Consider the following 13,871-nt stretch of genomic DNA (forward strand, 5'->3'; position numbering starts at 1 on the left):
CCCAAAATCCCTCCCAGTTCATCCCAGTAACCCCAAAATCCCTCCCAGTTCATCCCAGTATAAACCAGTAAGGAAAAAAAAGCCAAACCAGTATAAACCAGTAAGGCCAAAACCCCAAACCAGTATAAACCAGTAAGGTGAAATCTCCTCCCAGTTCATCCCAGTGACCCCAAAATCCCTCCCAGTTCATCCCAGTAACCCCAAATCCAGTTCCCAGTTCATCCCAGTACAAACCAGTAAATCCCAGTACAAACCAGTATAAACCAGTAAGGAAAAAAATCCCAAACCAGTATAAACCAGTAAGGTGAAATCTCCTCCCAGTTCAAACCAGTGACCCCAAAATCCCTCCCAGTTCATCCCAGTGACCCCAAATCCCCTCCCAGTTCATCCCAGTACAAACCAGTAAGGAAAAAAAGCCAAACCAGTATAAACCAGTAAGGTGAAATCTCCTCCCAGTTCATCCCAGTGACCCCAAAATCCCTCCCAGTTCATCCCAGTAACCCCAAATCCCCTCCCAGTTCATCCAGTACAAACCAGTAAATCCCAGTACAAACCAGTATAAACCAGTAAGGAAAAAAACCCAAACCAGTATAAACCAGTAAGGTGAAATCCCCTCCCAGTTCAAACCAGTGACCCCAAAATCCCTCCCAGTTCATCCCAGTAACCCCAAAATCCCTCCCAGTTCATCCCAGTATAAACCAGTAAGCCCAGACCCCAAACCAGTATAAACCAGTATAAACCAGTATGAACCAGTATAAACAGTATAAACCAGTACATGGGGGCACCACAGGAACTGGGGGTCCCTCAGCAGCTCCAGCTCCGTCAGCTTCCGGGTCACGAGACCGAAGGTGTCGGGGTCAAGGCAGCGCCGGAGCTGCTCCCAGTATAAACCAGTATAAACCAGTATAAACCAGTAAAGCAAAAAGCCCAAACCAGTATGAACCAGTATAAACCAGTATAAACCAGTATAAACCAGTATAAACCAGTAAGGTGAAACATCAAACTGGGGGTTCCCAGTGGATTCTAAAGGGTTCCAGGAGCTCCCAGTATAAACCAGTATAAACCAGTAAGGGCTCCCAGTATAAACCAGTAAGTCAAAAAGCCCAAACCAGTATAAACCAGTATAAACCAGTATAAACCAGTATAAACCAGTAAGGTGAAACATCAAACTGGGGGTTCCCAGTGGGTTCTAAAGGGTTCTAGGAGCTCCCAGTATAAACCAGTAAGGGCTCCCAGTATAAACCAGTAAGGCAAAATGTCCAAACCAGTATAAGCCAGTATAAACCAGTATAAACCAGTATAAACCAGTAAGATGAAACATCAAACTGGGGGTTCCCAGTGGGTTCTAAAGGGTTCTAGGAGCTCCCAGTATAAACCAGTAAGGGCTCCCAGTATAAACCAGTAAGGCAAAATGTCCAAACCAGTATAAACCAGTATAAACCAGTATAAACCAGTATAAACCAGTGAGCCCAATGCTGAATTTAACCCTTTTTTTAACCCTTGAACTCCCTCCCAGTTCTCCCCAGTTTGCCCCAGTGCCCTCCCAGTACAAACCAGTGCCCCCCAGCGCCCTCCCAGTATAAACCAGTATAAACCAGTATAAACCAGTACCAAACCAGTATAAACCAGTAACCCCAAAATGCCCTTTTTTCCCGTTTTTCCCCACTTTCCCCTCCCTTTTTAACCCTTTAACTCCCTCACGGTGCCCCCAAACCCCTCCCAATCCACCCCCAGTGCCCCCCAACACCCTCCCAGTATAAACCAGTATAAACCAGTATAAACCAGTAACCCCAAAATGCCCTTTTTTTCCCCATTTTCCCCAATTTCCCCTCCCTTTTTAACCCTTTAACTCCCTCCCGGCGCCCCCAAAACCCCTCCCAATCCACCCCCAGTGCCCCCCAGCGTCCTCCCAGTATAAACCAGTATAAACCAGTATAAACCAGTACCAAACCAGTATAAACCAGTAACCCCAAAATACCCTTTTTTCCCGTTTTTCCCCACTTTCCCCTCTCTTTTTAACCCTTTAACTCCCTCCCGGTGCTCCCAAACCCCTCCCAATCCACTCCCAACCCCTCCCGGTGCCCTCCCAGTATAAACCAGTATAAACCAGTATAAACCAGTACCAAACCAGTATAAACCAGTAACCCCAAAATGACCTTTTTTCCCGTTTTTCCCCACTTTCCCCTTCCTTTTTAACCTTTTAACTCCCTCCCAGTGCCCCCAAACCCCTCCCAATCCACCCCCAGTGCCCCCCAGCGCGCTCCCAGTATAAACCAGTATAAACCAGTATAAACCAGTACCAAACCAGTATAAACCAGTAACCCCAAAATGCCCTTTTTCCCGTTTTTTCCCCACTTTCCCCCTCCCTTTTTAACCCTTTAACTCCCTCCCGGTTCCCCCAAACCCCTCCCAATCCACTCCCAACCCCTCCCGGCGCCCTCCCAGTATAAACCAGTATAAACCAGTATAAACCAGTATAAACCAGTAACCCCAAAATTCCCTTTTTCCCCATTTTCCCCAATTTCCCCTCCCTTTTTAACCCTTTAACGCCCTCCTGGTGCCCCCAAACCCCTCCCAATCCACTCCCAGTGCCCCCCAACACCCTCCCAGTATAAACCAGTATAAACCAGTATAAACCAGTATCAACCAGTATCAACCAGTATAAACCAGTAACCCCAAAATTCCCTTTTTTCCCGTTTTTCCCCCAATTTCCCCTCCCTTTTTAACCCTTTAACTCCCTCCCGGTGCCCCCAAACCCCTCCCAATCCACCCCCAGTGCCCCCCAACACCCTCCCAGTATAAACCAGTATAAACCAGTATAAACCAGTATAAACCAGTAACCCCAAAATACCCTTTTTTCCCCATTTTCCCCAATTTCCCCTCCCTTTTTAACCCTTTAACTCCCTCCCAGTGCCCCCAAACCCCTCCCAATCCACCCCCAGTGCCCCCCAGCGCCCTCCCAGTATAAACCAGTATAAACCAGTATAAACCAGTATAAACCAGTATAAACCAGTATAAACCAGTAACCCCAGATCCCCATTTTCCCCTCTTTTTTTTCCATTTTCCCCCATTTTTAACCCTTTAACTCCCTCCCGGCGCCCCCAAATCCCTCCCAATCCACTCCCAGTGCCCCCCAACACCCTCCCAGTATAAACCAGTATAAACCAGTATAAACCAGTACCGCGGGCTCCAGCGTGGACCAGTACCAGAGGCGCTGGGCGTCGTCGCGCAGGTCGGGGCGGCCGCAGCTGGGGCAGCCCAGGGCGCCCACGCCCCTCTCCCTCAGCCCCACCGTGAAGTGCAGCCGGAAGCACTCGGGGCACAGCGGGCACGAGCAGCCCGGCAGCCACTGCATCTGCACCAGTACAAACCAGTATAAACCAGTAAGGAACTGGTTTGAACTGGTTTGAGCCCAGTTCATTTGGGTTAATGGTGGCGCTGCCCCCAGTGGCTGCTGAGGGAATTGCAGCCATTAAAACATCAAACCAGTTTGTCCCAGTAGCTCCCAGTTTGTCCCACTTCACCCCAGGAAGCCGCCAGCAGCCCCACACCAGTATAAACCAGTATAAACCAGTAAGGAGCTGGTTTGAACTGGTTTGAGCCCAGTTCATTGGGGTTAATGGTGGCGCTGCCCCCAGTGGCTGCTGAGGGAATTGCAGCCATTGAAACATCAAACCAGTAAGAACCAGTTCATCCCAGTTCATCCCAGTAAGACCCCGACAGCCCCATACCAGTATAAACCAGTATAAACCAATATAAACCAGTAAGGAACTGGTTTGAACTGGTTTGAGCCCTGTTCATTGGGGTTAATGGTGGCGCGGCCCCCAGTGGCCGCTGAGGGAATTGCAGCCATTGAAACATCAAACCAGTTCGTCCCAGTAGCTCCCAGTTCATCCCAGTAAGACTCTGACAGCCCCACACCAGTATAAACCAGTATAAACCAGTATAAACCAGTATAAACCAGTATAAACCAGTATAAACCAGTAAGGAACTGGTTTGAACTGGTTTCAGCCCAGTTCATTGGGGTTAATGGTGGCGCTGCCCCCAGTGGCTGCTGAGGGAATTGCAGCCATTAAAACATCAAACCAGTAGCTCCCAGTTCATCCCAGTTCATCCCAGTAAGACCCCAACAGCCCCACACCAGTATAAACCAGTATAAACCAGTAAGGAACTGGTTTGAACTGGTTTGAGCCCAGTTCATTGGGGTTAATGGTGGCGCTGCCCCCAGTGGCTGCTGAGGGAACTGCAGCCATTAAAACATCAAACCAGTTCATCCCAGTAGCTCCCAGTTCATCCCAGTAAGACTCTGACAGCCCCACACCAGTACAAACCAGTACAAACCAGTATAAACCAGTAAGGAACTGGTTTGAACTGGTTTGAGCCCAGTTCATTGGGGTTAATGGTGGCGCTGCCCCCAGTGGCTGCTGAGGGAATTGCAGCCATTGAAACATTAAACCAGTTCGTCCCAGTAGCTCCCAGTTTGTCCCAGTTCATCCCAGTAAGACCCCAACAGCCCCACACCAGTATAAACCAGTATAAACCAGTATAAACCAGTATAAACCAGTAAGGAACTGGTTTGAACTGGTTTGAGCCCAGTTCATTGGGGTTAATGGTGGCGCTGCCCCCAGTGGCTGCTGAGGGAATTGCAGCCATTAAAACATCAAACCAGTAAGAACCAGTTCATCCCAGTTCACCCCAGTAAGACCCCGACAGCCCCACACCAGTATAAACCAGTATAAACCAGTATAAACCAGTATAAACCAGTAAGGAACTGGTTTGAACTGGTTTGAGCCCTGTTCATTGGGGTTAATGGTGGCGCTGCCCCCAGTGGCTGCTGAGGGAATTGCAGCCATTAAAACATCAAACCAGTTCATCCCAGTAGCTCCCAGTTCATCCCAGTTCATCCCAGTAAGACCCCAACAGCCCCACACCAGAATAAACCAGTATAAACCAGTATAAACCAGTATAAAGCAGTATAAACCAGTAAGGAACTGGTTTGAACTGGTTTGAGCCCAGTTCATTGGGGTTAATGGTGGCGCTGCCCCCAGTGGCCGCTGTGAGAATTGCAGCCATTAAAACATCAAACCAGTAAGAACCAGTTTGTCCCAGTTCATCCCAGTTCACCCCAGTAACTCCCAATATTTTATCCCATTCCCCTCCCAGTACAAACCAGTACAAACCAGTAACCCCAAATCCCCATTTTCCCCCATTTTTAACCCTTTAACGCCCTCCCAGTCCCCCTCAGTCCCCCCCAGTTCCCTCCCAGTTTATCCCAGTCCCCTCCCAGTCCCTCCCAGTTTATCCCAGCCCCCTCCCAGTCCAAACCAGTCCAAACCAGTCCAAACCAGTCCAAACCAGTGCTCACCAGTTGGCGCGGCAGCCCCCAGCCGCAGACGGCGCACTCGCAGCGCAGGCGCCTGCGCAGGACAGCCCGGTCGGGGCAGGACCCCACGGCCTCCACCAGTTCAACCAGTAAGGGCTCCTTACTGGGAGCCGCCAGCAGCCCCAGTCCCAGTTCCCGGCCCAAACTGGCCACCAGTAACGCCCGGCCCCAGCTGGCCACGGGGCAAGTGGCCAAAATCTGACGGACGAGGGCCTGTGGGGAGAGAAACCAGTATGAACCAGTATAAACCAGTATGGACCAGTATGGACCAGTATAAACCAGTATGGACCAGTACGAACCAGTACAAACCAGTATGGACCAGTATGGACCAGTATAAACCAGTATAAACCAGTATGGACCAGTACGAACCAGTACAAACCAGTATGGACCAGTATGGACCAGTATAAACCAGTATCAACCACTATGAACCAGTAAGGCCAAAACTGCATCCCAGTTCATCCCAGTAACCCCAAATGCACTCCCAATTCATCCCAGTTCATCCCAGTTCATCCCAGTAGCCAAACCAGTATAAACCAGTACAAACCACTAGCCAAATAAACCAAAACCAGTAAGGAAGAACATGAAACCAGTAAAAACCAGTAAGGCCAAAACTCCATCCCAGTCCCTCCCAGTAACCCCAAAACCCCTCCCAGTCCCTCCCAGTACAAACCAGTAACCCCAAAACCCCTCCCAGTCCCCTCCCAGTACAAACCAGTACAAACCAGTAACCCCAAAACCCCTCCCAGTCCCTTCCCAGTACAAACCAGTAACCCCAAAACCCCTCCCAGTCCCTTCCCAGTGCAAACCAGTACAAACCAGTAACCCCAAAACCCTCCCAGTCCCCTCCCAGTTCATCCCAGTACAAACCAGTAACCCCAAAACCCCTCCCAGTCCCCTCCCAGTCCCCTCCCAGTCCCTCCCAGTACAAACCAGTACAAACCAGTAACCCCAAAACCCCTCCCAGTCCCTTCCCAGTACAAACCAGTACAAACCAGTAACCCCAAAACCCCTCCCAGTCCCTCCCAGTACAAACCAGTAACCCCAAAACCCCTCCCAGTACAAACCAGTACAAACCAGTAACCCCAAAACCCCTCCCAGTCCCTCCCAGTACAAACCAGTAACCCCAAAACCCTCCCAGTCCCCTCCCAGTTCATCCCAGTACAAACCAGTAACCCCAAAACCCCTCCCAGTCCCCTCCCAGTCCCCTCCCAGTCCCTCCCAGTACAAACCAGTACAAACCAGTAACCCCAAAACCCCTCCCAGTCCCTTCCCAGTACAAACCAGTACAAACCAGTAACCCCAAAACCCCTCCCAGTCCCCTCCCAGTACAAACCAGTAACCCCAAAACCCCTCCCAGTCCCTTCCCAGTACAAACCAGTACAAACCAGTAACCCCAAAACCCCTCCCAGTCCCTCCCAGTACAAACCAGTAACCCCAAAACCCCTCCCAGTACAAACCAGTACAAACCAGTAACCCCAAAACCCCTCCCAGTCCCTCCCAGTACAAACCAGTAACCCCAAAACCCTCCCAGTCCCCTCCCAGTTCATCCCAGTACAAACCAGTAACCCCAAAACCCCTCCCAGTCCCCTCCCAGTCCCCTCCCAGTCCCTCCCAGTACAAACCAGTACAAACCAGTAACCCCAAAACCCCTCCCAGTCCCTCCCAGTACAAACCAGTAACCCCAAAACCCCTCCCAGTCCCTTCCCAGTACAAACCAGTACAAACCAGTAACCCCAAAACCCCTCCCAGTCCCTCCCAGTACAAACCAGTAACCCCAAAACCCCTCCCAGTCCCTTCCCAGTACAAACCAGTACAAACCAGTAACCCCAAAACCCCTCCCAGTCCCCTCCCAGTATAAACCAGTACAAACCAGTAACCCCAAAACCCCTCCCAGTCCCTCCCAGTCCCCTCCCAGTACAAACCAGTACAAACCATTAACCCCAAAACCCCTCCCAGTCCCTCCCAGTCCCTCCCAGTAACCCCAAAACCCCTCCCAGTCCCTCCCAGTCCCCTCCCAGTCCCTTCCCAGTACAAACCAGTAACCCCAAAACCCCTCCCAGTCCCCTCCCAGTACAAACCAGTACAAACCAGTAACCCCAAAACCCCTCCCAGTCCCTCCCAGTACAAACCAGTAACCCCAAAACCCCTCCCAGTCCCCTCCCAGTACAAACCAGTAACCCCAAAACCCCTCCCAGTCCCCTCCCAGTACAAACCAGTAACCCCAAAACCCCTCCCAGTCCCTTCCCAGTACAAACCAGTACAAACCAGTAACCCCAAAACCCCTCCCAGTCCCCTCCCAGTACAAACCAGTAACCCCAAAACCCCTCCCAGTCCCCTCCCAGTATAAACCAGTAACCCCAAAACCCCTCCCAGTACAAACCAGTACAAACCAGTTACCTGCTGGTCGGGCTGATTGAAGTCCAGCCCTGGCTCCGCCCCCTGCTGCTGACGTAAGCGGAAGGGGCGGAGCCGGAGCCGCTGCAGCTCCTGCAGCGCCCCCCAGAGGCTGCCCTGCTGCCGCTGCAGCGCCGCCGCCGCGGGGGCGGGCTCGGGGAAACCGAGGCTGGACAGGAGCCGCAGCTGCACCAGCACAAACCAGTTCGGACCAGTTCAGACCGGTTTGGACCAGTATAAACCAGTAAAAACCAGTAAAAATCACCAAAATCGTCGCTTTTTACACCAAAATCTGCCTGATTTCCAAGTTCTTGGACCAGTAGAAACCAGTTTGGACCAGTAAAAACCAGTTGGGACCAGTAAAAACCAGTTTGGACCAGTACAAAGTAGAACGCACTGGTACAGACTGGTTTGGACCGGTTTGGATTGGTTTTGACCAGTAAAAACCAGTAAAAACCAGTAAAATTTACCAAACCCCTCACTTTTTACACCAAAATCTGTCTGATTTCCAAGTTCTTGGACCAGTAGAAACCAGTTGGGACCAGTAAAAACCAGTTTGGACCAGTACAAAGTAGAAGGCACTGGTACAGACTGGTTTGGACTGGTTTGGATTGGTTTTGACCAGTAAAAACCAGTAAAAACCAGTAAAAACCAGTAAAATTTACCAAAATCGTCACTTTTTACACCAAAATCTGTCTGATTTCCAAGTTCTTGGACCAGTAGAAACCAGTTGGGACCAGTAAAAACCAGTTTGGACCAGTACAAAGTAGAATGCACTGGTACAGACTGGTTTGGACTGGTTTGGATTGGTTTTGACCAGTAAAAACCAGTAAAAACCAGTAAAATTCACCAAAATCCTCACTTTTTACACCAAAATCTGCCTGATTTCCAAGTTCTTGGACCAGTAGAAACCAGTTGGGACCAGTAAAAACCAGTTTGGACCAGTACAAAGTAGAAGGCACTGGTACAGACTGGTTTGGACCGGTTTGGATTGGTTTGGACCAGTATAAACCAGTAAAAACCAGTAAAAACCAGTAAAAACCAGTAAAAACCAGTAAAAACCAGTAAAAATCACCAAAATCGTCGCTTTTTACACAAAAATCTGCCTGATTTCCAAGTTCTTGGACCAGTAAAAACCAGTTTGGACCAGTAAAAACCAGTTTGGACCAGTACAAAGCAGAACGCACTGGTACAGACTGGTTTGGACCGGTTTGGATTGGTTTTGACCAGTAAAAACCAGTAAAAACCAGTAAAATTTACCAAAATCCTCACTTTTTACACAAAAATCTGTCTGATTTCCAAGTTCTTGGACCAGTAGAAACCAGTTGGGACCAGTAAAAACCAGTTTGGACCAGTACAAAGTAGAATGCGCTGGTACAGACTGGTTTGGACCGGTTTGGATTGGTTTGGACCAGTAAAAACCAGTAAAAACCAGTAAAAATCACCAAAATTGTCGCTTTTTACACAAAAATCTGCCTAATTTCCAAGTTCTTGGACCAGTAGAAACCAGTTGGGACCAGTAAAAACCAGTTTGGACCAGTACAAAGTAGAACGCACTGGTACAGACTGGTTTGGACCGGTTTGGGTTGGTTTTGACCAGTAAAAACCAGTAAAAACCAGTAAAAATCACCAAAATCCTCACTTTTTACACCAAAATCTGTCTGATTTCCAAGTTCTTGGACCAGTAGAAACCAGTTGGGACCAGTAAAAACCAGTTTGGACCAGTACAAAGTAGAACGCACTGGTACAGACTGGTTTGGACCGGTTTGGGTTGGTTTTGACCAGTAAAAACCAGTAAAAACCAGTAAAAACCAGTAAAAACCAGTAAAAATCACCAAAACCCTCGCTTTTTACACCAAAATCTGTCTGATTTCCAAGTTCTTGGACCAGTAGAAACCAGTTGGGACCAGTAAAAACCAGTTTGGACCAGTACAAACCAGTTTGGACCAGTATGGGCCAGTACAGCCTGGTTCAGACTGGTTTGGACCAGTACAAACCAGTAAAAACCAGTACAAACCATTGAAAACCGGCAAATTTCGCCAAAATCCCCAGTATTTAAAGAAAAATTTGCCTCATTTGCATCTTTCTCAGACCAGTATAAACCAGTTTGGACCAGTTTGGACCAGTACAAACCAGTCTGGACCAGTTTGGACCAGTACAAACCAGTCTAGACCAGTTTGGACCAGTACAAACCAGTCTGGACCAGTTTGGACCAGTAGAAACCAGTCTGGACCAGTTTGGACCAGTACAAACCAGTCTGGACCAGTACGGACCGGTACAAACCAGTCTGGACCAGTACGGACCGGTACAAACCAGTCTGGACCAGTTTGGACCAGTACAAACCAGTCTGGACCAGTTTGGACCAGTACAAACCAGTCTGGACCAGTACGGACCGGTACAAACCAGTCTGGACCAGTTTGGACCAGTACAAACCAGTCTGGACCAGTTTGGACCAGTACAAACCAGACTGGACCAGTTTGGACCAGTACAAACCAGTCTGGACCAGTTTGGACCAGTACAAACCAGTCTGGACCAGCTCGGTTTGGCTTGAACCAGTACAAACCAGTAAAAACCACTTTAAGCCCCACCCATGCCCTTATATGGGCATGCTTTAGCCCCTCCCACTACTCAAGCCCCACCCACACCCCAATTCCCCCCCAAAGCCAAAGCCCCACCCCCTAATGTTGAAGCTCCGCCCCCTTTGCCGCCATTTTGCACCCAATTTCCGCCATTTTGGATCTGAATTCCGCCATTTTTACCCCAAATTTTAAGCCCCGCCCCCAATTCCCGCCATTCCCACCCCAACCTCCGAGCCCCGCCCTCTCTCACCTGCTGCTTCCTCCGGCCAATCAGAATGCGGTGGGCGCGGTCAAGCTGCCCCTCCCCCTCCAGCCACGCCCAGGCAGCTTCGGCCAATGAGAAGGGCCCTAGGGAGGCCCCGCCTCCTTTTTGGTCAGACCCCGCCTCCAGGAGGGCCTTGAGGACCCCCCCGAGGCGGCTCCGGAAGTGCCGGATTTGGGATTCGGGGTTGGGGGCGGAGCCAGAAGGTTCCGGAAGATGCGAAAAGGGGGCGGGGCCAAGAGCTTCCGGGGGGAGACCTTGGGATTCGGCGGCCTGGGGGGAGGAGAGAGAGAATTCTGGGAAAAATCCAGAAAAATCCGCAAAAACTTCCACAAAAATCCCCAAATTTACGGAAATTCCCACCAGGCATCCCATATTTCAAGAAAAAACAAAAAAATTTCACGAATAATTCCAGAAAAATCCCCAAAATCCTTTAAAATTCTAAAACTTCCCCCAAAATCCGGTAAAATTACTCCAAAAAATCATCAAATTCATCGAATTTTCACTAAAAATCCCCAAACTCAGCAAAATCTCTCGGGGAAAAAACCCAAAATTATCCAAAAAAATCAGCAAATCAAAAACATCCGAACAAACCCGGCCCAGAATTCCCAAAAATCCCCAAAAATCCCAAATTTCAGCAAAATTTCTTCCCAAAATCCTCTCAAACCCGGCCCAGAATTTCCAAAAATCCCCCAAAATCCCCAAAAATCCCCAAATTCAGCAAAATTTCTTCCCAAAATCCTCTCAAACCCAGCCCAGAATTCCCAAAAATCCCCAAAAATCCCCAAATTTCCCCAAAAATCCCCAAAATTCAACAAAATTTCTTCCCAAAATCCTCTCAAACCTGGCCCAGAATTCCCAAAAATCCCCAAAAATCCCCAAATCCAGCAACATTTTCCCTAAAAATTACCTAAATTCTACCAAAAAAACCCGAATTTTCCCAAAAATCCCAAAATTCCACAAAATTTCTTCCCAAAATCCTCTCAAACCCGGCCCAGAATTCCCAAAAATCCCCAAAAATCCCCAAAAATCCCCAAATCCAGCAACATTTTCCCTAAAAATTACCTAAATTCTACCAAAAAAACCCGAATTTTCCCAAAAATCCCAAAATTCCACAAAATTTCTTCCCAAAATCCTCTCAAACCCGGCCCAGAATTCCCAAAAATCCCCAAAAATCCCCAAATTCAGCAAAATTTCCTCCCAAAATCCTCTCAAACCCGGCCCAGAATTCCCAAAAATCCCCCAAAATCCCCAAAAATCCCCAAATTCAGCAAAATTTCTTCCCAAAATCCTCTCAAACCCGGCCCAGAATTCCCAAAAATCCCCAAAAATCCCCAAAAATCCCCAAAAATCCCCAAATTCAGCAAAATTTCTTCCCAAAATCCTCTCAAACCCGGCCCAGAATTCCCAAAAATCCCCAAAAATCCCAAATTTCAACAAAATTTCTTCCCAAAATCCTCTCAAACCCAGCCCAGAATTCCCAAAAATCCCCAAAAATGCCCAAAAATCCCCAAATTCAGCAAAATTTCTTCCCTAAAATCCTCGCAAACCCGGCCCAGAATTCCCAAAAATCCCCAAAAATCCCCAAAAATCCCCAAATTCAGCGACATTTTCCCTAAAAATTACCTAAATTCTACCAAAAAAACCCAAATTTTCCCAAAAATCCCAAAATTCAGCAAAATTTCTTCCCAAAATCCTCTCAAACCCGGCCCAGAATTCCCAAAAATCCCCAAAAATCCCCAAATCCAGCAACATTTTCCCTAAAAATTACCTAAATTCTACCAAAAAAACCCGAATTTTCCCAAAAATCCCAAAATTCCACAAAATTTCTTCCCAAAATCCTCTCAAACCCGGCCCAGAATTCCCAAAAATCCCCAAAAATCCCCAAATTTCCCCAAAAATCCCCAAAATTCAACAAAATTTCTTCCCAAAATCCTCTCAGACCTGGCCCAGAATTCCCAAAAATCCCCAAAAATCCCCCAAAATCCCCAAAAATCCCCAAATTCAGCAAAATTTCTTCCCAAAATCCTCTCAAACCCAGCCCAGAATTCCCAAAAATCCCCAAAAATGCCCAAAAATCCCCAAATTCAGCAAAATTTCTTCCCAAAATCCTCTCAAACCCGGCCCAGAATTTCCAAAAATCCCCCAAAATCCCCAAAAATCCCCAAATTCAGCAAAATTTCTTCCCAAAATCCTCTCAAACCCAGCCCAGAATTCCCAAAAATCCCCAAAAATGCCCAAAAATCCCCAAATTCAGCAAAATTTCTTCCCAAAATCCTCTCAAACCCGGCCCAGAATTTCCAAAAATCCCCCAAAATCCCCAAAAATCCCAAATTTCAGCAAAATTTCTTCCCAAAATCCTCTCAAACCCGGCCCAGAATTCCCAAAAATCCCCAAAAATCCCCAAATTCAGCAAAATTTCTTCCCAAAATCCTCTCAAACCCGGCCCAGAATTCCCAAAAATCCCCAAAAATCCCCAAATCCAGCAACATTTTCCCTAAAAATTACCTAAATTCTACCAAAAAAACCCGAATTTTCCCAAAAATCCCAAAATTCCACAAAATTTCTTCCCAAAATCCTCTCAAACCCGGCCCAGAATTCCCAAAAATCCCCGAAAATTCCCGAATTTCCCCGAAATTTCCGGCTTTCCCGCCGAAATCCGCTCACCCTCACGAGCGCCACCAGGCGGCGCCCGTCCTCCCGCAGCTTCCTCTGCCGCAAAGCGTCGCGCGAGGGGGCGGGGCCTGCCCCGGAAGTGACGTCAGCAGACCCGGAAGTGGAATTCCCAACTTCCGCAGCCGAATTCCCGACCCCGGAAGTGGAATTTTCAAGCCCGGAAGTGGCCTCACTCCCACCGGAAGTGGAATGGTCGAGCCCGGAAGTGGATTCGCCGACACCGGAAGTGGGTTCGCCGGCACCGGAAGTTGAATTATCCACACCGGAAGTCGCCACAACGGACTCGGAAGTGGAATTGTCGTCAGCGGAAGAGGCGGGGCCGGAACCGGAAGTAACATCGGCCAACCCGGAAGATGCAGAAAAAACACCGGGAGTGGGCGTGGTCACGCCGGAGGTGATGTCACCGGAAGGGGCGTGGTCTGCGCCGCACATTTCGCAGGAGGGGGCGTGGCCTTGGTTGAGGAAAGTGCAGCGGGGGCAGGGCCAGAGCTGGGAGGGGGCGGGGCTTGGCTGCGACACAAAATGGAGCAGAGAGGCCAAAATTCCTGATTTTTCCCATTAAATTCCCAATTTTCCC

At 48.8% G+C, this 13,871-nt stretch overlaps 1 protein-coding gene across 1 annotated transcript in view; it reads right to left on the reverse strand.

Moving 5' to 3' along the window:
* Nucleotides 1–652: 652 nt before the first annotated feature.
* Nucleotides 653–13,871, reverse strand: part of RNF31 (ring finger protein 31) — a 29,949-nt gene continuing 16,730 nt past the window's right edge. The window contains exons 8-13 of the mRNA XM_068178396.1: nucleotides 13,286–13,804; nucleotides 10,607–10,891; nucleotides 7,781–7,963; nucleotides 5,366–5,596; nucleotides 3,182–3,355; nucleotides 653–874 (exon numbers count right to left, since the gene is read on the reverse strand). Of these exons, the coding sequence (XP_068034497.1) occupies nucleotides 653–874; nucleotides 3,182–3,355; nucleotides 5,366–5,596; nucleotides 7,781–7,963; nucleotides 10,607–10,891; nucleotides 13,286–13,804 (1,614 nt within the window). The remainder of the gene's footprint in view (nucleotides 875–3,181; nucleotides 3,356–5,365; nucleotides 5,597–7,780; nucleotides 7,964–10,606; nucleotides 10,892–13,285; nucleotides 13,805–13,871) is intronic.

The sequence above is a fragment of the Anomalospiza imberbis genome, unplaced genomic scaffold, assembly GCF_031753505.1.
Source record: "Anomalospiza imberbis isolate Cuckoo-Finch-1a 21T00152 unplaced genomic scaffold, ASM3175350v1 scaffold_43, whole genome shotgun sequence".
NCBI lineage: Eukaryota > Metazoa > Chordata > Aves > Passeriformes > Viduidae > Anomalospiza > Anomalospiza imberbis.